This window comes from Scatophagus argus, chromosome 3 (assembly GCF_020382885.2).
Source record: "Scatophagus argus isolate fScaArg1 chromosome 3, fScaArg1.pri, whole genome shotgun sequence".
NCBI lineage: Eukaryota > Metazoa > Chordata > Actinopteri > Scatophagidae > Scatophagus > Scatophagus argus.
In genome coordinates this window covers 1446991-1469988 of record NC_058495.1, presented here as the reverse complement: position 1 = coordinate 1469988, position 22998 = coordinate 1446991, and the positions used below count along the sequence as shown (strand labels likewise).

At 40.2% G+C, this 22998-nt stretch overlaps 1 protein-coding gene and 1 pseudogene across 6 annotated transcripts in view; one reads left to right on the top strand and one right to left on the bottom strand.

Annotated features, from left to right (window-relative positions):
- The first annotated feature begins 2146 nt into the window (after window positions 1-2146).
- Window positions 2147-22998, top strand: part of cadpsa (Ca2+-dependent activator protein for secretion a) — a 173845-nt gene continuing 152993 nt past the window's right edge. For 3 of the 6 annotated variants that reach the window (XM_046380189.1, XM_046380152.1, XM_046380143.1), the window contains exon 1: window positions 2150-3060. In XM_046380189.1, the coding sequence (XP_046236145.1) occupies window positions 2710-3060 (351 nt within the window). In that variant the 5' untranslated portion in view covers window positions 2150-2709. Of the gene's footprint in view, window positions 3061-22998 lie in introns of all 6 variants that reach the window. The other 3 variants (XM_046380181.1, XM_046380171.1, XM_046380162.1) reach the window with 2 other exon arrangements.
- Window positions 13996-14104, bottom strand: LOC124057211 (annotated as a pseudogene).

The following is a 22998-nucleotide window of genomic DNA, read 5'->3' as shown; positions in this document are numbered from 1 at the left end:
AGGGTGAACCCCGCCTCTCGCCCGTAGTCAGCTGGGATAGGCTCCAGCTCCCCCGCGACCCTGATGGATAAGCGGTATAGAAAATGGATGGATGGACAGCACAGCCAGTCTTTAGACTGGCTTGAGTTATTGGGTGTTGTTTTCACAGACTACAGACTAATCTCTCTCCCAGTGTTCCATGTTTGTGTACCTAATTTGATTTTTTAAAATTTTTTTTATTGGATGTGAAGTCGATCAAAGTCATCTAAAGAAATTAGCACAGCATGGTGTAACGCTCTGCAGTAAGTTCTGCCCACTGAAAAGAACATTTTGTTTGTATATATAGTCATTTTGACTAGCTAAGAAAGAGTTTCACACATCGCTATATTTGGGGTTGGTTCATTTGTGATGTATTAAATTGTACTGGCACAGACTCAGCAAAAACTGAACTACAATTACTTATAGTAATTGTAGTGGCAATTCTGATGTGAATGTTTTGGGTTTAAGTTTGAGTTAATGCATTCGTGGATCAGCGGTTAGGGTGTCGGACCCGTAACCGGTGGATCGCTGGTTCGATTCCCCATCCCGGTGTCCATGGCTGAGGTACCCTTGAGCAAGGTACCTAACCCCCCACTGCTCCCCGGGCGCTGCACGCGGTCGCCCACTGCCCCGGGTTTGCTGTGTGTGTGCACGTCACTTGGGTGGGTTAAATGCAGAGAACAAATTTCGTTGGAGTGAGTTCCCTCCAATGACAAAATATGTCACTTTAATCTTTAATCTTTAATCTTTAATCTTTTAATCTTTAATCTTATATAATTTTCTGCAGGTCTCTCTCCATCCAGATCTACATGTTGAATTGTATCTGGCCCACTGACAAACCCAATGTCTACTGTCAACATCTGCCCATGTTGTTCTTCTATGTAGTGCTATTATAATTAACTTAAACAACATATCAGCTAAAAACAAATACATCCATCCATTTCCGTCAGGGTCGCAGGGAAGCTGGAGCCTATGCCAGCTGACTACGGGTGAGAGGCGGGGTTCACCCTGGACTGGTCGCCAGTCAATCGCAGGGCCAACACACAAAGACAAACAACCACACACTCTCACACTCACACCTAGGGGCAATTTAGAGTAGCCAATTAACCTAATGTGCATGTTTTTGGTATTGTGGGAGGAAGCCGGAGTACCCGGAGAAAACCCACGCAGGCACAGGGAGAACATGCAAACTCCACATAGAAGGGCCCAGACTGGGATTCGAACCTGGAACCCTCTTGCATTGCTAACCACTGCACCACTGTGCCGCCCACATACAATACATAGTCTTCAGAATTGCAATTATAACAACCTGTCATGTTTGTCCTTTGTAATTTATGATGTTTATTGCGTGTATGTTTCTCTCTCTCTCTCTCTCTCTTTCATTCTCTCTGTCCTGTCTACCTCTTCTTCCCCCCCTTCACCCAGCCGACTATCAGCAGGATGGTTCTCCCTTGTGAGCCGGTTCCTGCTCAAGGTTTCTTCCTGTTAAAAGGGAGTTTTTCCTTGCCACTGTCTGCTTGCTCGGGGGTTCAGGCTCTGGGTCTTTGTAAAGCATCTAGAGACAATTTTGATTGTATAAGGTGCTATATAGATAAATTGAATTGAAACTGAATTGAATTATAGTTCATAAACTATACAAGTCATCTTAATAAGCTTAAGTGAAGTTGGGTAGTATGCAGTACTGAGTATTATGAAATTTGAGTGCAGTTTGCAACAAATAAAGTTTCAGGTTTCAGCTTTTGATCTCACATGTCTGTCAAAAGCTGTAAGGAAATATTTGTTTGTCTGGAGGATGATGGTTCCATAAAGAAAGAAAGAAAGAAAGAAAGAAAAGCTCCTTGCTGGTGCAGTGTTTCTCCACTAGAAGATACAAAATTCAAAGGTCAGCTTTGGGATATTTTCTATTGTTTAGCAGACACATCTTCATTCCAGAGAGAATGGAGGTCCTAGCATGCTCTGGAGAGGAAGGATGGTGGTGGCTGGAGAGAGGTAGATAGATAGATAGATAGGTAGATAGATAGATTTAAATTACTTAAAGAAATAATTTAGCCATCATTTGGTCACAATTTGGTCAATCGATTATTTATTTGGGCTATTTTAATCCAGCAGTGAAGCTTTTATTTTGAAAGCTAAACCGCATTGATTCCGGTCTGGTGCTGTTTAATCTTGTTTTCTTTTGACTCAGCTGGATCATCAGGTGGCCGTTCATCTATTGTGCTCACAGCCTGATCAAACTGATCCCAGAGCTGTATTTGAGCACCGCGGTCAGCTCCGAGCCCAGCCTCTTCCTCCTCCAGGCAACAGAGCATCAACTGATCACCATTTCCTCCTGTTGTCTCTCTGTGCGACCCCTCCCCCTTTATATCGGCTCTTATGATAAATCCCTCTTGTGTGCCAATGACTGACAGACTTCAAAGGCTTGAAAATCAGGCAACCAACTACACTCTCCAACACTTTGCTTTTTCTGGCTGAGCCTGCCTTGTCTGACGGCGGTGTGTGTGTTTTTTTCCTGGAAAGCAACAGTGTGAAGCGCTGATCGGTCAGGGTTAGGTCTCCACAGCTGCCTCTCCTGGGTCTCTCCCACTGTAGCGAACACTGAAGCTGATCGGCATCTTTTTTTTTTCTCCCCGTTTTCTACTTTTGTAGTTTAATCTTTGCAGCAGGAGTAGTCTAAATCCAAGCCCCAGCAGCATGTTGGATCCGTCTTCCAGCGAGGAGGAAGGGGATGAGATAGTGGCGGTGGAGCATAAAGAGGTGGCGGCCCCGAAGAGCCTCGGAGGAGCCCGTCTGTCCCCGGGCCGAGCCGCCGACGGCCACGGCAGCGGAGGGCTCCAACCCCGGGGCCGCGGGTGCGGCGGTGGCCGACCTTCCAGCCCCAGCCCATCGGTAGGTAGCGACAAGGAGAAAGAGGATCTGGAGAAGATGCAGAGAGAGGAAGAGGAGAAGAAAAAGAGACTCCAGCTGTACGTGTTTGTGATGCGCTGCATCGCATATCCGTTCAACGCAAAGCAACCTACTGACATGGCCAGGAGGCAGCAGAAGGTAAGATCAGAGGGGAAAATGAGGAGACAGAACCCAGAGGCAACTTCACAGCCGTGTTTTAGATACACCTTTCACTTATAGAAGGGATAACTAAGATACATGACACCAACTGTTGCTTCCATAGCCGCTCCATGTCGCTGGGTGCTTCTCAGTCGAGTAAGAAGCCCTGCAGTCTGAGACAGTGTTCCTCACACAATAAATCACACGAGGATCCGATCGTTGGTACTTGGGAGAAAAGGTCTCTGATCGAATATGATGGATAATATGCAGTCTGAGATGATGCTGGTAGTTACACTACCTCACTGCACATAAAGCCTCTACGAGAGGCATGACAGTAACTCCACAAGAGGCAAGTCTATCTGTTTGATCGAACATCCTTTCCCTTCTTTCTTCAGCCGACATACTGGAATGATGTTGACAATGCTGCACACAAAGGGTTAAAGCATTTTCAGAAAATATGTGTTAATCCAAACTAAAAGCAGAGAGCAATTGGCAACATAAGGCGAGGCTAAAGGATGATGACATGAGAGAGGGAGACAGAGAGAGACAGACAGACAGAGAGAGAGAGAGAGACTCGTTTCCATCCATTGTAGTAGCTCTTGCATATGTGAATTGCCTCTGGATATAGAAGCATCAGTGCTGTCCCCTCCGTCTGCTGGTCTCAAGCTGAGCTCTTATTAGAACAATCTAATCCACAGGAGAAACAGCTCCTCCACAACACTCCTCAGACATCCTCCATCTGGGAGGGATGTCTCTTTATACAGTATATCAGCTTTAATGTCATATACCAACACAGTACTAGGAATAATAGATTACTGCGTTAGTTGGGCTGTAAAACATTTTAAAGATGCCCATATGCTATGTATTAAAGCCCTTATGAATGATATGGGAATAGAGACAGAGTCAGACAAAAACTGATGGACATATTAGTATAAAGAATATAAAAGAGAGTTGGAGACACTGTTCCTGGAAGACCTACCTGCACTGGAAGAACATGCATTCAGTGACAGTGTGCGTCTGACCCTACACCCTGTCTACAACAGTTGTGTGGTGCAAGCAGCATGTTCTCCACCTGTGTCTACACCCAGGGATCCCTTCAATTGCATAACTCCTATGCAATACTCAGACAAGTTTAAACAGCACTCAACACAACACATAGTCACAGAAGTTGCTGTTTGTATGTCAGTTGTAAGAAAAAAATAAACAAAACAAGACGTGATCCGTTACAAGGAGACGGCTGAAGCGTAGCTGTTTGGCCGATGTGCATGAGACAGACATCTGAAACAAAGGCTGAGCTCTGACTGAACAAAACTCTCCATCAGTCAACTTTCAGACATTAGGGGACAGGAAAACGAACAGATACGCAGTCACCATCATCTCCACCCCAGAATCTTTATAATGGCTAGCATGTAGCTTTAGAATAATCACAGTGTTGAACTTCATACAAACACATCATTTGGCATACAGCGATTATTGCTTTAGAGATAACAGCAGTCTTATGACAGGAAAAGTAATTGACCATTGTCTCTCCCATGTTTCATTTTTTAAAGTATACCAGATTATGTAATACCACGGTATAATAATCAGCAGATATGTCTATTCTGGCTACACACATTTGGCTAAAATAGACAGCCTTTTCTAATCAGACAATAGGAGACTTTCTTTTTTTGTATAATGAAGGATATATGACATCATGTGATTTAACAAGCACGTTTTGAACTTTAAGAACAGTTTGAAGTAGCCACAGTAGCTCATTTCAGTCATTCATAATTTCCTAATCTTTATCCACGGCCATTCATTCAGATGAAGAATGGTCACAGAGCCACACCATCACTGCTCATGTGCATTAGTGCCTTCATGGATTCAAAGACAGAATATAAAGACTAATAATGGTATAGTGTAATGGTTGCATCCTGATAGCCACATAAAGACCACAGTAGCATTGCTGGTTCACTTCCGAATGGGGACTTTTGTTGTATTTCATCCCCCTATTTATTTATTTATTTATCCCTTTGTTATTTATGTGTGTGTGTGTGTGTAAGTGTGTAAAGAGTAATACTTTGTTTGAGTAATATAAGTTTGTTTGACAGTTGAAGGTGTCCTGTGAGTTTTATAGGCATGTCTTTTAGAATGGTGGAACAGAAAAGGCTGACTCAGCACACTGTATCTGTGGCTTCATCGGAGTGACTGCCTGGAATCTTGACATCATTGTGAGGTTGCTAGGCAACCTGCTAAGACTCCAAGAGGTTGCTGTAAGGAAACTAAAAATGTGGGTCGCTGTTTACCAAGAAATACTTCCAGCACATACAGTAACTCATTGTAAAGCCACCAGCTGCTGTTTGTGTTTGAATTGAACAAGTGAGAATCATTGTCTTAACTGGTGTGTTTTTGAACTTTGGATGGAGCCAGGTTAGCCTCTGCACCATCAACCAGGCCAATTATAAATCCTATCCCCTTTTCTCAAACAAGGGAAAATACATTAAAACAAAGTACCCTTTTGGTGTAGGGAATTCCAGCAAGTCTCTACAGAGGCTTTGAGAGTCTTTTTCAGGCGAGCCTGGAGATCGGTCTGCTTGAAATATGTCACTAGTGACTTGGCCGAGTCAGTCAGAGTGGTTAGCTCTTCTCCATTCATATCCTCCTGGAGTAGTTTGGTGAAGGTAGTGGACAGGACAGTGTTTAATATATGGGCAGCACAGCTCAGTCTTGTCACAACATGCAGGACTGCAACTATATTTGCACCCCTGTCTGTCATGTAGATCTATTTGGAGTAGAAGTGCCCAGCTAGTGCCCCTGTACCCCAGCCCGCTCCATTGTTTCACCCCCTCAGCCCTATGGCCATTACAAACATCCTGTGCAAAAGGCAGGCCCTCCAAGTTGGTACTGAAACATTCTCATTCCCACCTCATCACAAACAGCAGCTTGGTCAGTGGCCCTAAGTTTCAAACTTTCTTCAAATGCTCTTCTTAGCCCTGTAGTGTCACTTTTACGCATATATTTTGACATATTATCACTTTTGGACCGTTATTAATTGTGAAACCTGAAACAGCAGTTTTATTAGCTTTAAGCACAAAATTGCATGGTTAGGTATAAGACAAGGAAAAAATCCTGGTTTTGGTTAAGATAAGGATGAAAGCTTATGTTAATAACATATGTAAGTGTCATATTTTATACAACTTATATTTTTTAGGCATGTCACTTAAGTAATGTAATCAGTTCAAAACAAAGCAATATTTGGTTGCACATGGGACTCAGACCCTGATCTCCAGCAGGAAAATCGTTCATCTGACCCAACTGCCTCAGTCACCTCCTCATTGAGACTTTTCTCACATTTTATACTGCTGTACTGGACAGGTGCCTCCAGAAATTATGATAAAGGTGATAAAGGGCCCCAAACAGATAAGGCAAAGGACAGAAATACACATTATTAGATAAATCAGTTCTCCATACAAAACTTTGGAGCTTCAGTTCATGTCATTTAAGCTCCACTACTTTGCCAGAGATATTCTTAAAAGCCATAGACACCCATCTGTGCGCAGCCTGATGTTCTTTAAGAACTGCCTGAACTTAAACAAGGACTTTTGAAGGTCTTTGAATGATTGGGACTGGATTCTTCTGTAACTGCACCAAGCACTGGAGAATTTCCCCAACCTAAAAAGAGTCAGAATGTTGTGTGAAATTAGATATACATCACCAGGGGTAACATGTTGGTTGTGGGCAGGTAGTGTTAATTGTTATTGTTAATATTAAACTAAGATATCTGCTAATTAATGAAAACTCATTGATTGATGTTTTCTTTATTGGCTGTGGTATATGAAAACATATATACACTGATCAGTCTCAACAACAAAACCACTGACAGGTGAGGTGAATAATATTGACTGAAAGTTTGGGCCACAGCATTCATGTGAATGCCACCTATCCAAAGACCCACCTGCAGGGCAGTGCACCATGCTACACTGCAGAAACTGTTCAGGGATGGCAAAGATGACAAGGCATTCAAGACATGCCCTTCAAATTTCCCAGACCTCAATCTGATAGAGCATCCATGGGATGTGCTAGAACTTCCACTGTGGGGCCTCCATTGATCAGACTTGGCTGTGACCTGCCGAAGCATAGACACAGGACCTCTGTGGTTGTTGTGCGGTGTCTGCCAACAGGATGTTGGCATCGGATCCTTTTTGTCCTGTGGGGGGCGTTGGACTACATCCCATGGATGTTTAATTGGAATGAGACAAGGCCAATGCCTAAAACTCTGTGTGTTGTTCCTCAGTTTTAATGTTCTGACTGATCTGTGTATGTCTGTAGTGTAGCATAAATAAAAGGAGTATTAGTTAATGAGTAATTAAAAAAATTTAAATTAAAATTAAAAACTCAGCTGAAACGTCAGAAATGTGACCAAAGCAGTTAGTTGTTTATGTAAATTGTATTACATTTTATTAATCCTATTATTCTGTATTCCGTGACTGTAGTTGAGTTCATACATGGAAGAGCTGATAGGAATACATGAGTAATCTGCAAGTATGTCACTTGAGTCAGGATTTTTATTTATTTTTTTTTTTACTGAATGTAAAATGGCTCATGTGAATAGGTGACAGTTCTTGTAGATTTCAATATAAAGATCTGATTAAAAAAGGGACTCAAAAGTAAAAAGGGAATGTTGCCTGGAGGAATAACAGGACATAGAAACAGACCCAGACCACTGTCCAGTTTTTGCAGTATGAAAAACACATTTTCCAAAATGTCTATTCCATTATTGGACAAATCGTTAAATGTCTCGCCACAGGTACCTGGTGGTAGTTACCTGTAATGATGTTCAATCAATTGTTTGATCAGCATTGTGTGTGTGTGTGGAGATACAGTCACTGATTGGCATGTACCATAAATATAATCTTGAGCAAGATCCCTGGTTGTATAATGATCCATTATTTCTATCAGCATGAAATGAAATTGTGCTTTCTAAGGCATGACACAAAACAATAGAATGCTAATGGAATATTCTTCCTGCAGCTATACCACAACACACCACAGAAGGCTCAGGGAAGTGCTGCTGTAAATCATACAAACTGAGATATCATCCTGACTTGCAATTCTCCCATCAGTGGAGAGAACAGGCAGCAGCCATTAAGATGGATGAACGCACTGCTGTGTCTCTAACAGAGGTCAGCACACAGCTCTGGTCAGTTATGTTATCCCATCCCATAAAGTGCTGACACTTCATCATGTCCAAAAATTTGGCGGTCTGAAGCAGTGGAGGGAACCGTGACTGAAGGACATCCAAGTATCCACTGCTGTTTTGTCATATGGGATTGACCCTCAGACGCCACCCTGTCAGCATCAAGGAATTGCTAAAAATTAGTTAAAAACACTACCTTCCAAATGTTTAAATATTTATTACAGCAAAAACAGTTCAACTGTGAGGTGTGTTAGTTTAGAGAGTTGTGCGGCATTTTAGCGCACTTTGTTCAAAACAGTCTGTGGCTGACTGTGCTGTTCTACACGTCAGAATTTCGGCATGCAGAGACGCAACAACTGTCTATTAAGTACATTTCCATCAGAATCAGAATTCCTTTATTCATCCCCGAGGGGAAATTCTTTTTTGTACATACATTGCACTAACAATTTCCAAGAAAGTGTCAGGTTTGGGCTCAGGCAGGACTCAGACGCAGAGACGGTGTTAAGTTCTACAGCCTTTATTATGATATGGCAGCAGGGAAATACCTCTTGGCAGAGAGAACAAACCAGAGAGCTATGTAAACTCCTGAGGCGCGTCTTCTCTACAAGGAGACGCATGGCTTTAAAATTTCATTTTCTCCGAAGAGAAGAAACCAAAAGGCTATGAAAAATTACAATTGACTTAAGCAATTATTCCTAGGAACTAAAAGTAACTCCAAATGGAGGCAAAAACAAAAGACTGGATAATACTACAGTGAACAAAAATCACTGAGGGGAACCCACATGGAAAGGAAATATATGAACATATATCCAAATATATGCACAATATATGTTGTATGTATTGTGCCATATGTAGGGTCATATATGTGCATGTATGTGGATATATAGGAAATATATGTGTCATATATGACTTATATATATCCACATATATGCCACAGTCAGGTGCATATATGCCATACATAATGCCTATATCTTACATTATTTGCAAATGATGTAATGTGCAAATATGTTCAAACAAAATGTATTTATGATTGTACTTATTGCAGCATGCAGCAGTTTTTAAAGTGGCCTCACACTCGATCATCTGTCATCAACTCGATCCGTACTGCGGCGACGGGCAAATACCGACTCATAAAGCCAAACCGAGACACCCGGCTTAGAAGGCTGTAGGGCTCCAAAGTGTGACAGAGTGGAGTGGGAAAGCCGCAATGCATTGTGGGCTTTGCGTGCAACTGAAAAGTGTGCTTACGCCAGCTGCATGCGTGACGCTGCTCTTGTGTTCTGCTGTTTTGTTTAAACAAGTTAAAACATGATGCAAACGTGCTGCGTCGTTAACTGACACAATCGTTCACACGATCGCTTCGGTCAAAACAAACGATGGGCTGAGATTTTTCTCATTTCCAACAGGAAAGCAAAGCCAAGAACCTCGGCTGATCCTGGTATCTCCATGCAACTGGCCGCTGTTTACATTCATAACAGCTTTTTATCTTTTTTGTTGAAATTTTGCTAAATGAGTTCATTACAGGAAGTGGACTTTAGAATATTTTATGCAACCTAAGATTGTACTGTTGTCATATATTTACATATATATGTATAGTATATATATGAACACCCACGGATGAAACGCACTGGCACAAGATAAGGGAAATGCAGACTGTTTGAACACATGGAGGTAATGGGAAACGTGGATATGGGTAATCAGGGAAGACAATCAGACTGTTGACACATGAGGAAGGGCAAGTGACCTGAAACGAGAGGAGAGTTAGTTTTTCAAAATAAAACAGGAAATGACGACACATAAACTCCAAACAAGACCTCACCACAGTGTGACAGAAAGAAAGTGAAAAATGTAAAATAGGATAAAACTAAAATAAGTATAAAATATAAACATATCAGGTATAATATAGGTAAAATATCCACCTGTCTTTGTGCATGTGTTTGTGCACAAAAAACATGAATGGAAATAGTACATATTAAAAAAAAGGGAAAAAAATCAGAAAATAAAAGTTAGTCTGCGCTGAAAAGGTTGTTGCATCAATAAAAACAAAGAGTGACAAAGAATAAAACAGGCTTAGAAATGATTATGTACATGAAGCATGTGACTTAAATGTTAAGTTTTTGCTCCACTGGAGAGGAACCTTCCTTAAATTAACACACAAATTGAACATAAGTGCCATTTATTCAAAACTAAATAAGTGTCATGCTTTCTGCATGATTTTAGATCCTTTGGGGTGTGACTTGCACTTGTAAATGATGTTGTTTAGTCGCGCCATCTCCTTCTGCAACAGTCCAATGGAACTGAAGAATTAGAGCCACAGAATATAGATGCATCCAGCTCCTAGTATTTGCTTAACAGTCGACTTGAAACACACATTAATTCGTTTTTTTTGTTTGAGATTGAGATTTGAGATGGATGGACACTTAACAGTTGACCAGCATGAGGTGCTTGTATTTCTACATTCTTACTGCATCATCTCTCTGTCACAGTGACTCAAAGAACGTAACTATGGCGACTGTGTGGCTGTAGTCTCCTACTCAGTAAAGAAAAAAGGCAAAATGTCCCCCTGTTGTTCTATATCAGAAAGTGAATGAAAACACAATTTCTGGAAAATAATAAAAGCTCCCTATGGCCTTGTATTGCACAATGTAAACATGTATGCAACAATTCTATGATTTGATGAAATCTGACAGTGAATTATAAATCAAAATGCCATAAGTATACAGTAGGATTGCTCTTACAACTCCATCTTTATGGGTCTATAAGTGTTTTCCACAGTGCTTTTGAACAACCCCAAATGAAACGGCTTAATAATAATAATAATAATATTAATAATAATAATAATAATAATAATAATAATAATAATAACTTTAGATAGCATTCTTTCCAGGCTAGTTCGTGGAGTTCGCAGCACGACTACTGCTGTATCACTCAAAACTTATTTTTAGTTTTAGATTTATATATCAAGATGATGCAGTTTTGGTATCCTAGGTGAGTTTCTTCTGATCCTGTCAGCAGTACTATGATACTTCTGGGTTCTTCTATTGATATCTGCAACCAAGGTAAGAAATATAAATACAGCGTTGGATCAGATTTTCTCAGATAAGTTTACAAAAAATGTTTGAGATTATTGTTTATTCAGTTTCTTTTTTTCAGCTGCCCCTAACAAATACTGTTTCTCCCTATTCCTACATGTAATGTACATGCTAAATTCCATATCTTAGCAGGGGAAGCAAGTCCAGTGAGTCAAAGGATTGCAGTTACACTATGTAGACAAAAGTATTGGGGCACTTGACCATTACATCAACAGGAACTTTAATGACATTACATTCTTAATACACAGACAGCTTTGCAGCTCTAACAGCTTCCTCTCTTCTGTGAAGGCTTTCCACAACATGTTAGAGTGTTTTTGTGGGAATTATTGCCCATATGGGCAGTAGAGCAATGGTGAGGTCAGGCACTGATGTTGGCCTGGCATTCATTCTCCATTCCTGTTCATCCTAAAGGTATTTAGTGGTTTTTGATATCAGGGCTCTGTGTGGGCCAGTCAAGTTCTTCCACACCAAACTCACCCAACCATGTCTTTATGGACTTTGCTTTGTGCACTGGGACACAGCCATGCTTGAATAGAAAAGGATCTTCCCCAAACTGTTGCCACAAAGTTGGAAGCATAGCATTGTCCAAAATGTCTTGGTATGCTGAAGCATTAAGATTTCCCTTCACTGGAAGTAAGAGGCTGAGTCTGACCCCTGAAGAACAGCCCCGTCCCAATATGTTTGTGTATATAGTCTACACGCAGACATGTCAGAAGAGAGACACAGTACAGGGGAGATGCAACTACGACACTGAAAAATGAATCGCTTGTAGGCTTTGATGAAAGCCGCTCACAAAGTAATCCTTGTTTAACTTGCCAAATGAGAGTTACTATCAAGAAACAAAAGCGGATGAAAAATACTGTCGGTTAGCCTGTTAAACAGAAGAAATGTTTCCTCACTACCAGAGAAATTATTCAAAAAACCCATGAATGTTATCAGTTGACCCTAAGCCCTGTCCCTTTGTGGATGGCTGCTGTTTCTCAGTCCAGCTGTTGGATCTGACACGGAGCCCACACTGTTTCTAAATGAGCTCCATGAAGATACTGTATGTAATATTTGGATTTCAGCAATTTCAGACAGAAGAAGACAGAAGGCTCTACAATGTGTGTCTGGAGGATATTTGGTGTCAACAGTTTGACATTCAGCAGCTTAAATGGGGTTAAAATGACAAAGATAGAAGCTAAAGCCCACAGTGTAACAGTGAACCACCACATCACCTGGTGATCAATACAGAAGTTTTCCTAACAGTCACCCAAACCCTTAATTCACTGCGTTCGATGTGGTAGTATTTTAATTTCTTCTCACTTCTCCGATGCCTGACCTCCCTCTCACTCCTCTCCCACTATTTTTCACATCTAACGCAATGAATTAAGGCTTTATTTTGATCAAACAGGAGTTAGTGGTTGTTGGAAGAGTTGAAAGACAAGTCAAAGTGGTTTTGATGAGTCTCATTTTGTTTCTGGTGGGTTTAGCTTAAGATGTGTGTTTTTTTCTTAATATAGTCTGGTGTATTTGGCGGGAGTGTCATAGAAGCTTTTTGTGGTTTAGGAAAAAGGATTTTATTTTTTAATGTTGTAAGACCCTTAGACTCCCAACCTAAAACTGAATAAAATTTGAGTGGGACACAGCAATAGTTGTGGGACCCTGGGCAGAGCTGGCTGACTCTATGACTGGCTAGTTTCAGCTCAGGAGTCAACTTAGTGAAGGGTCAATTGGCTAACAGGCTAACAAAAGCTACAGAATTCAGTGTGATATTTTTTTGTTTTGTTTTGTTTTGTTTTTGCATTAAATATTGCAATTATAGTCAGTCAAACTTGTGATAAGACAACCCTTTGAACATACATCCATCCAGCCATCCATCTGTTTTCTGGGCCCTTTGAACATAGTAGGTCATTATATCTACTGTGTTTTAAACAGTGCTAATGGTTAAACAGTGCTATAGGTGTACGGGATAGTACATGTATGTATAGGAGTATATAATGTCAGGTAAAGATTGGCCTCATGTTGAGTCCATATTTCATACAGAAGACACTAGTGAGTGCAGATCACCCCTACAGTGCTCACTAAAGGTCTTGTTATGTTCTGTCAGTGTCAACATGTTATTTTGCTGTCACCATCACTGTTTCACTGTATGCACATCATTGTCCCCATGAGACTGTCCTGCACTCTGGGGAGTGTGTGATGAAAGACATTTTGGTTGGATGTGCACTGAGGGGCTTTTACTTCACCATCACATATGGAGTGTGTGGGTGTATTTGTTGACACAAATAACCCTATTATGATTTGTTCTCTTAAAAACAGCATTGTATAGCCAAGTAATAAATAATTTCTTTCATTCTGAAAGCTATAGTGCATTGACATACTGAGAAATGAGTTTCAGTTTCAAAAGAACAATAATAAACAACTGCAAACTGAGGTAACGTGGCTTGAGATCATACTGTTGAAATTAAAGATTGAAGATTAAAGTGACATATTTTGTCATTGGAGGGAACTCACTCCAACAAAATTTGTTCTCTGCATTTAACCCACCCAAGTGACGTGCACACACACACAGCAAACCTGGGGGTTAGGTACCTTGCTCAAGGGTACCTCAGCCATGGACACCGGGACGGGGAATCGAACCAGCGATCCACCGGTTACGGGTCCGACACCCTAACCGCTGATCCACGACTGCCCCACACTGTCAAAAACTGCTTCAACTCGTTGGTGCTCCTCTCCACGGAAGTCTTTAGTAAAAGGCGAAAGACTTGTGCGCTATGAAGAGAAACCAGAGTAGGTCCAGAGGTCCAGAGGTCCAGAGGTGTTGACAGTTGACAGTGTTGAGAATCTTGAGAAAGTGTTGTAGATAATTTCATCGTTGATGCACAAAGACTGAAGGCAGATTTAGTAAATTGTGTTAAAACACAAAGACAGTTAGAAGGGCACGTTGTTGTGCTTGCGTTAAGCTGTACACAGTCTCAGTGTCATGGTCGGAATGGTGGTGCTGTGGTTGGGATCCGAGTTTGAGTCCAGGTCTGGGCCCCTTCTGTGCAGGCTTTGCATCTTCTCCCTGTGTCTGCACAGGTTTTCTCTGAATGCTAATTGTTGGCTCTACATTACACCTTGGAATGAATGTGTGAGCTTGTGCGATTGTATGTCTTTGTGAGTTGACCCTGTGATTAACTGGCCACCAGTCCAGGGTGTACCCTGCCTCTTGCTTCATAGGCTCCAGCCCCCTGCAGCCTTGCATGGATAAGTGGTATAGATAATGGATGGATGGGTGAATGAAGCTGTTGAAAAAAAAATATTTTCATAAGAATATTACTGTAAAATATAATGAGCACTGTTTGCCTTATTTGACGAGTATAGCAATAATATTTGACATGGATTTAGAGTCAGTGGCTCACATGACACATTTCACATAACAATATTGAAAGCTATTGAAATAAGTCTAGATTTTTTCCCCCATAAAAATATGAATATAAAATATAAGATACACTAAATCCATGAAAATGAAATGAAGAAAAACTGCAGTTCTCCATTCCCTATCCCGTTTTCCAACACAGATATTGAATACAGAGAAGAAGGTGCATGTTGCTGTGTCTTGTTGTAGTGCTTCCAGCCTCCAGCCATAAAAGCACAAGTGCTGTCTGGCAGCATTTCACTCAGGATAACTTGTAAAGTGTGCAAATGTAATGGTACCATTGACATAAGTAAGACTGTTTTTCTTTATTTGTTTGTGTGTGTGTGTGTGTTTGTACACGTTTTACCTGTAGTTGTGGGGACCCACTTGACTGATGAGGACAAAATGCAAGTCCTCTCAATGTAAATCATAAGATATTAGGGTGAAGACTTGCTTTAAGGTTAGGCTGAGGTTAAGCTAAGGGTTAGGATGAGGCAAGTGATGTTTAACAATATTGTTTATTGTTGTCCTGGTTAAGCCTCCAGGAAATGAATGAAAGTCTATATAATGTACCCAAAAGTGATGGAAACACGGTGTGTGTGTGTATTTGTGCTGATGTCATTCTTTTTTGGAACATCATGGCATTATGCTGCTTCTTCACAATTAATGGGACATACATGTTCACAAATTCATTTTCATTTTTTTTCCTCTGTCCATCATTTACTATTTTAGCAACCACAGTTAACACGATCTGTTGATATTTTCTGGAAAAATGTTGCTGCATTTAAAGTGACAGAAATTAAACAAGAAGGCAAACGGAAACATGTTATCTTTATCCATAAATACGGTGACCAATGTCAGCAAACTGCAACTTAAGAAAACACAGGCAAATAGACAAAACACAAGCAAATTAAGAAAGCATCTTCAATAAGATACAGTATGTGTCGCAGACTGACCACATGCTGCAAAATTTCATTGTGTTTTTGATCAGATTATTTAAATTGGCAGGCTAATAATTAAGAAAAAGGTAAGCCTAGGTTAACAAGCCATGTCTGCAATGATGTTTGAATCATACCATCAAAATGTTAAAACAACAACAAGGAACAACAAGCATGTAAACCTGTATAGTCTACACTGCAGTTTACATTACATCATTAAAGTACTCTTTCAGGTTTAACATTTGTTGTTACCATTACGCCACCCTCTTCTACTGTGTGATCGAAATACAACGTCACATCCCACAATGACGTTTTCATCATAATGAATCATTTTGCCCCCACACTGAACTCACTCAGATGAATGTTAGAATGTTAGAAAAGCGAACTTGGAAGTGGCAAATGCCTTCAGTAGGTCATGCAGAAATGATTATACAAACATCGCATCCCAGCTTTGGCTTCATTCATCACTGACAAAAGAGAAAACCAAAAGATCCTAATTTTGAGAAGGGAAGAGAGGGTGAAAGGACTAAAACAATTTCAGGTCAACTGATATGAGTGCAGAGAACACTTCAAAGACTCTTGAACCCAAGCCATTCAAAAACATCATTTAAACAATCTGTAGTGGTTTAAAATGCAAAGCCATTTAGGGCATGTCCAACTCTCTTTTGCTTGTTAAATGGTGTATAATCTGGTTGCAAAGTAACACACAACGGGCCTGTGTTTAGTCTCATAATTAATCCAAGGTTTGTTTTGGGCCTATGTTAAAGATGAATTTAACCGACCAAAGTGTCATCTCCCATTTCCTATAAAATTGCTATTTGAACAGTTTTGCTGAGGGACAGGTATGTGCTTCTTAGACCCCCAGTCCTCTGCCTATTGAGCAACCTACCTTAACTGTTTTGAGGTTTACATATTTAACTGTGGAGGATGAGGAGGAGGGCTGCTGCGCATCATACGCATGGATCGCAGTCCATTTGAGTCTCTAAACTGGAGACTTTGCATCAGGTAGAAGATAGAGCCCAGTGTCAGAATCAGTCTGTGGGTTACAGGAGGAGATTTAGAGAAAGACAGGGAGTCAAAGTCTAATTTGACATTCTGTGTTTAGATCACATTCTGGAGCTTATACGCCTTCTCAAACACATTTGCCAGTCAGCTGGGAAGTGGGTGGTACTGCACTGGGCTTGAGATGCTGTGGGCTGAAAAGAAATGAAGCCATGGCTGTTCCTTGTTCCAAAGGTTTCTTTCATTTTTAAACCTGTCTCTTGAAGACTTTGCAGTTTGCAGACCGCAGTTTGAAATTTGTCCCTGGTAAAACTGCTTTGAAGACAGAAATAAGCCTTAAGTTAAATTTAAGAATGATAAACCCAACACTGACATATTATCACCTCATGGAGTTGTACAGCAAACGCCTCTGCAAGTTATTCTCTTACACATCCACGTTTGGATTTGGTTGTGTTTGTGGCTGCCTAGAGTGGAAGTAGTACTCTCATCTTGTACTTAGGTAAAAGTAGCAATATCACATTGCAGAAACACTCTATAAATAGGATTTGTAAATTGTAAAATAAATGTAAAAGTACAACTGTATTGGCATCAATATTCAGAATGGGATATTTTAATGTGTGAACACCACTGATGTTGCAGCAGTTTAAAACTGGAGCTAATTTCAACAACTTGAAATTCGTTCGTAATAAAACTATTATAATAAAAATATTACTATGTTTTATATATTACTATATATAGTATATTTTATATACTATAAAATATTACATCTTATGTTACTGATCACAATCTGCAAATAACTAGTCATCGCCTGTAGTCAAATTTCATGAGTGTGCAGGTGATCTATATTGTGAAGGTCATTTGGTCATCATTTCCACTTAAGACATGCTGTATATCAGTGTGAGGCAAACAACATACCCATCATAAATAAACAGGAAAGAGAAGAAAAGGCACCTGAAAATACACCATCAAGAACAAGGCTGAAGTGCCAGAAGTAATTCATACTTTAGGAGAGAGGGAAAGGACGACAACGATGATGACAGAAAGTGTCAGATCTATTGTTGAATGAATTTGTGTATGTTAGTTCAATTTTATAATCCTGTTTTCTAATTTAATCCAGATGTTAAGAATACTAGAATCTGAAGCCCAAGAACAAGAGACTCAAGACAGAGAACAAAAATCAACATGTGACAAAAGTGAGTTGAGCTGACTGCCAAAAGGTGCGCAGGGAACTTCTAGGGAACTTCCAGGGAACTGCCAGGGAACTGCCTAACACTAACCCTCACCTTTTTACATCAACTGCCAAACAACAATAACAACAAAATTATAGACTTAAAAATAAACAAAACAATAAAAGGTATAATATAATAATAATACAAAGATGCATGGTTCTCCTGAATGCTCTTGAACTTCTAATGATACTCTCAGTGTTATATATATAAGAATGTTGATGAGTGCAGGTTTAAAATTAAAGGACAAGACAAGACAAGTCAAGTCAACTTTATTTGTATAGTCCATTTTTACAAGCAGTTTGTCTCAAAGGGCTTAACATAACATCAGCAACATCCTCTGCCCTTCGACCCTCACATTGACTAAGGAAAAACTCCCAGAAAAACCTTTAACAGGGAAATAATGGGAGAAACCTCAGGGTGAGCAACAAGGACAACACACTGACTAAATTGTTAGCGCAAGGTTTTGGTAGTTCTTATAATTCATATCAGCTGAAGAATGATTTGATGACTTTTAAAATGAATAACATGGTACTCTTCAAATTAACTGCTGAGATTGGAAAAAAAAAAAAAGTGTTAAGAGTTTGCAAGTTTGCGAGTTTCCAGGTTAGCCATATGTATCAGGAGAAGAAATGGAGGCAGTAAAATTACCCATACTACCCAAACTGTGTGTTCTAAGTAGTTATATTTCATCATTTTGACTGTTGTCACCATGTTGTCATGTTTCCAAATGTCAGAAAAATGAAAATTGGTTGTGTCTCTAAGCAAAATCTAAATTTAAGTTTTATCTTGAATACCAGTTAGCTAAAAAGAAACTGTAACTGTTTACACATGCCCACATATCATAAGGGATAAGAAATAATTACTATACTATTATTAGGATAAAGAGTTGAATATTCATCATATAACTCTGATCTCACTGATTATCTTGCAAAAAGCAGCTGCAGAAATTCTGACATGTAGACATATTGTCCCTGTCAATCATGTCAGCTAATTGCACTGGCTAACAACCAATCAATTTCTAATGAAGCTCCATTTTCAACTATTGTGCTTTGCCCCAAATCTTTTAATCACTATCTGTATCAGCTGAGCGCTAAACAACTTTTAACTGCTCTCTGGAGGATGGATAATCTTGCTGAAATATGACACATTTCCAGTCAGTACTGATATTCACCATTGATTCTTCTGTCCCTTTAGCTAATGGGAATTAATCAGAGAGCCTAAACCCTTACACTAGGAGCCAAATCTGTGAGAAGTATCTGCAGAACATTATTTTATTGCTGTATATTTATAGTTCATGGGTTCTTCTGTTTAGAACATTCATGTTTCATTCACTGTATTTCTGTTGTATTTTGACACTGATTATTAGAGTTTGAAGCTAGATTCATTTCTTTTAAATGAAATTCACACTGAGGATGTAATGAGACGCAATATATCTGAACTTTATTTCTTCAAGGGAGGTGGGAAATGAAATGTTCATGGTGATTCTGAGTCATTTAAGGCCCTGTGTCCGTATAGCTTTTCTTCTGGCAGAAAATTGCTGGCAGCGACTGAGGAGTGCTGGGATGTAGGCCTTGTGCAGTGAGAGAAGAAAAAATGCTACATGTTGGTTTTGACTGACATAAGCTATGTAGCATACTTAATGCTATGTTACACACACAAAAAAAACAAGTTTACAACTCTTGTAAGGAGGGTAATCTGTGTTCTGAACTCTTTCAATTTAAAAAGTAAAAACAAAAAAAAAAAACTTTCTGCAAAATATTTCATCAAACGCAGAGGCCATCTTATAATGTCTGTATGAATTTCACACATTTTCCCAAAGCAAGAATTCTTCTTTTTGGCTCCTCTTCTCAGGAATTTTTGAGCGGTAAAGGCTCAGCAGCAGTAGAGGCTCCTGTAGCTGTTCACCAGCAGAAACTTTCTTTGGCCAGTGTTATTTAATGTTTCAGTCATACCCAGAAATAATCTTTCCCGTTGGTCAGTGGAAACAAGTGAAACCAAGACTTTGTTTATCCTGCTGTGTGAATCACAGATGTGATGTCATCATATGATCATATCTTATATAATTTGAGATCTCCTGCTAATACTCACTGCAGTTAGGGTGCACGTTTGAGCAAACATTGCACAAAATAGGTGTTGTCACTAAGTGCCATTAGTTACCCATTTGTGGAGTCGTTCATTTATTGATATTCAACATTCAATTATATGTTGAAAAGCTCTGATAAACCCATAGTGTGCCACCTGCCCTGCCCACCATCACACAGAAGACAGAGAATTTGTGCCCAGCTGGTGAACCTGGTGGAGCCTGATGGAGACCAACTAAAGATATAAGAAGAGTAAATACTGAACTTATTTTAATCAAACTTTCAGAAACGTGACTTTGAATGGATGCTAATGTTGCTCTGAGTCTGCTGGATGTTTCCTGTATTCAGGAAATGATTAATTCAGGTTTCACTTTAATATCATGAAAAGTTAAAATAATAACAGCTAGTGCTGTGTGTAGTCTGTATTTAATGTTAGATAAGTAGGCTGTAAACCCATGGGTTCAAAAAGGGCTCTAGTAAAGCTGTGTTGATACACCTACTTGTCATTCTGTGTGATGAAAACATCTCCTTTAATTAAACATGGTCCATATGAGGCCTGTGGTTTGCTGTATAATAAACTACCTCAAACACTGCTGATGATATTATGTAAGACCTGAGAACATGATGCCGACGATGATTCTGTAGATAAACTTTACAGTAATGTGCCATACATGCAAACAAACAAACAAAAAAAGAATAATAAAAGATTTAAATAACTTACATTTAGACTTTTAAGATCCCTGTCTCTGTAGGCAATTTTCTTTAGCCTGTACATGACAAAATAAAATGAGACTTTTCTGACATCACACATTCACACATATCACACAACCTGTTTTATTTTTCAGGCGTCAAAAGAGAAATACCAGTTCTTAATTGGACTAAAGAGTGATAGTATAATGCTTTCTTGTTCCTTCCTCTTTTTTTTTTTATTTACGTTGCTTTGCTTTCCTAATCAGGCCGCGGGGGATTAGCATACCCAGGTGAGACACTCCACGCAGTAACACAATCAGGCCATCTGTCTGCTTATTTTCTGCACCACAATAGGGGCTCTGATGAATCCACTCTTTTCTCTCTTGTTTCGCTGCTCAACACCTCTGCTTCACTCATGTTTTTCACCTTCTTTTTTTGTCATTTTTACCAAATCAGCATGGCCTGAAAGGAGCACTTTACTGATTTTATACATCAAAGACTCTTTGTTGGGGAGTTCTTCTGCAAATTATTAAATTATTATGTTGTGTAAAGCCTTTTGTGGCTCTTGAGGAAGCTACACGAAGTCTGAAGCCTCAAATGATGTTACTTGAGTTAGTGTTGGTGGAATCTGGAAACTGCATGTTTGAAAATGAAGTGAAGTGTGGGTGCGGAGTTAGAAAGAAATGAGCTTACCAGACTTGTGTAGCCTGCTGCTCATCTCTGCTTGAAGCTAGAGGCTGAACACTATCTCCTAGAAATTACATTTGTATAAAAATAATTTGCAACATCCAATATGTGCTGATCAGTTAGGGCTGTAAAAATTCTTATCACTAGCTTTGTACCTGCGCTACACAACCAGAGGAATCTGTAATCTATAAGACAACAAGTGATAATCTATTACAAGATTTTTGCTTTTTGGTTTTCCCAAATTAGCCTGTGATAAGAGAACTCCTTATGCCAGCCCAGTCACAACAAAAAAGACCACAGACAAGGGGAAAGCCATAAAAGCACATCTTAAACAGTAGCATGTCACCCCTTATACTCAAGCTGAGAATCGACTTTTCCTCTAACACTACCTGCTTTCAGTACCTGGGTGCCAGCAAACGCAAAAACCAGAATGTTAAATAAAGGAAAACCTTTTTGAACTCTGTCATCAAAGGCTTACAGCACTGTTGTATGTGTGTGTGTGTGTGTGTGTGTGTGTGTGCCTGTTGTGGAGACAGATCAATAGGGTCTGCATAATTCATGAGGACAGCATGTAGGCTGTTAATGATCATGAAAGCCTTGTCAGTTGGCCTGTTGTGTTCATGTACAAACACACACATGGAGCACACAGATGAACATAGTCCACATGCTTTGGTGTACTGAGGTCCTTTGACACATCCACTTATAGAAAGCAATGAGTGTGGTGTAATTAGGCTGGGGGTGAGTCATCACAGCCATTTAATCTATTGAGTCTCTAATATGATGCTCATCATCACCATCTGCAGGGCCACAGGGCAGTTAGCTTGACGGGTCTCTGCAAAGTTTCCATCAGCAGTGATGTCATATCAAGAACAAGACAGGAAAAATGAACACACAAGACATGGGCACTTCTATACCACCAAAGCACTTGGATTAAGTCAAGCAACATCTGTAGAGTAGCTGCTAGAACAGTAATTAGGTGGCTTAGGATAGCAGCTGAAAACTAAACTGGTAGTAGGTTACAGGCTACAAATTCAAGGTCAAACAACGACAAACAATTTATAAATGAAATAGACCCAGGACATGCTGGAGGGACTATGTCACTCGGCTGGCCTGGGAACGCCTTGGGGTCCACCCGGAAGAGCTGGAGGAAGTGTCTGGCGAGAGGGAAGTCTGGGCATCCCTGCTCAAGCTGCTGCTGATGGATAGGACAGTCACAGAGAGTTACAGAAAATGGGGGGTGAGACAGAGGGGAAACAAAGACATGCAGCAAAGGACCGCTGGCCTGCTGCTATGAAAGGATTTCAACCCTCTGTACATGGGCGGCCCACACTAACCCACTCTGCCGTGTGTCACCCTACTCGCTTGCTTTTAAAAAACACAGAAATCCATCCATCCATCCATTTTCTATACCGCTTATCCATGCAGGGTCATGCGGGGGCTGGAGCCTATCCCAGCTGACTACGGGCGAGAGGCAGGGTTCACCCTGGACTGGTCGCCAGTCAATCGCAGGGCCAACACACAAAGACAGACAACCACACATGCACATACTCACGCCTAGGGGCAATTTAAGGTAGCCAATTAACCTAATGTGCATGTCTTTGGGATTGTGGGAGGAAGCCGGAGTACCTGGAGAAAACCCATGCACAGGGAGAACATGCACA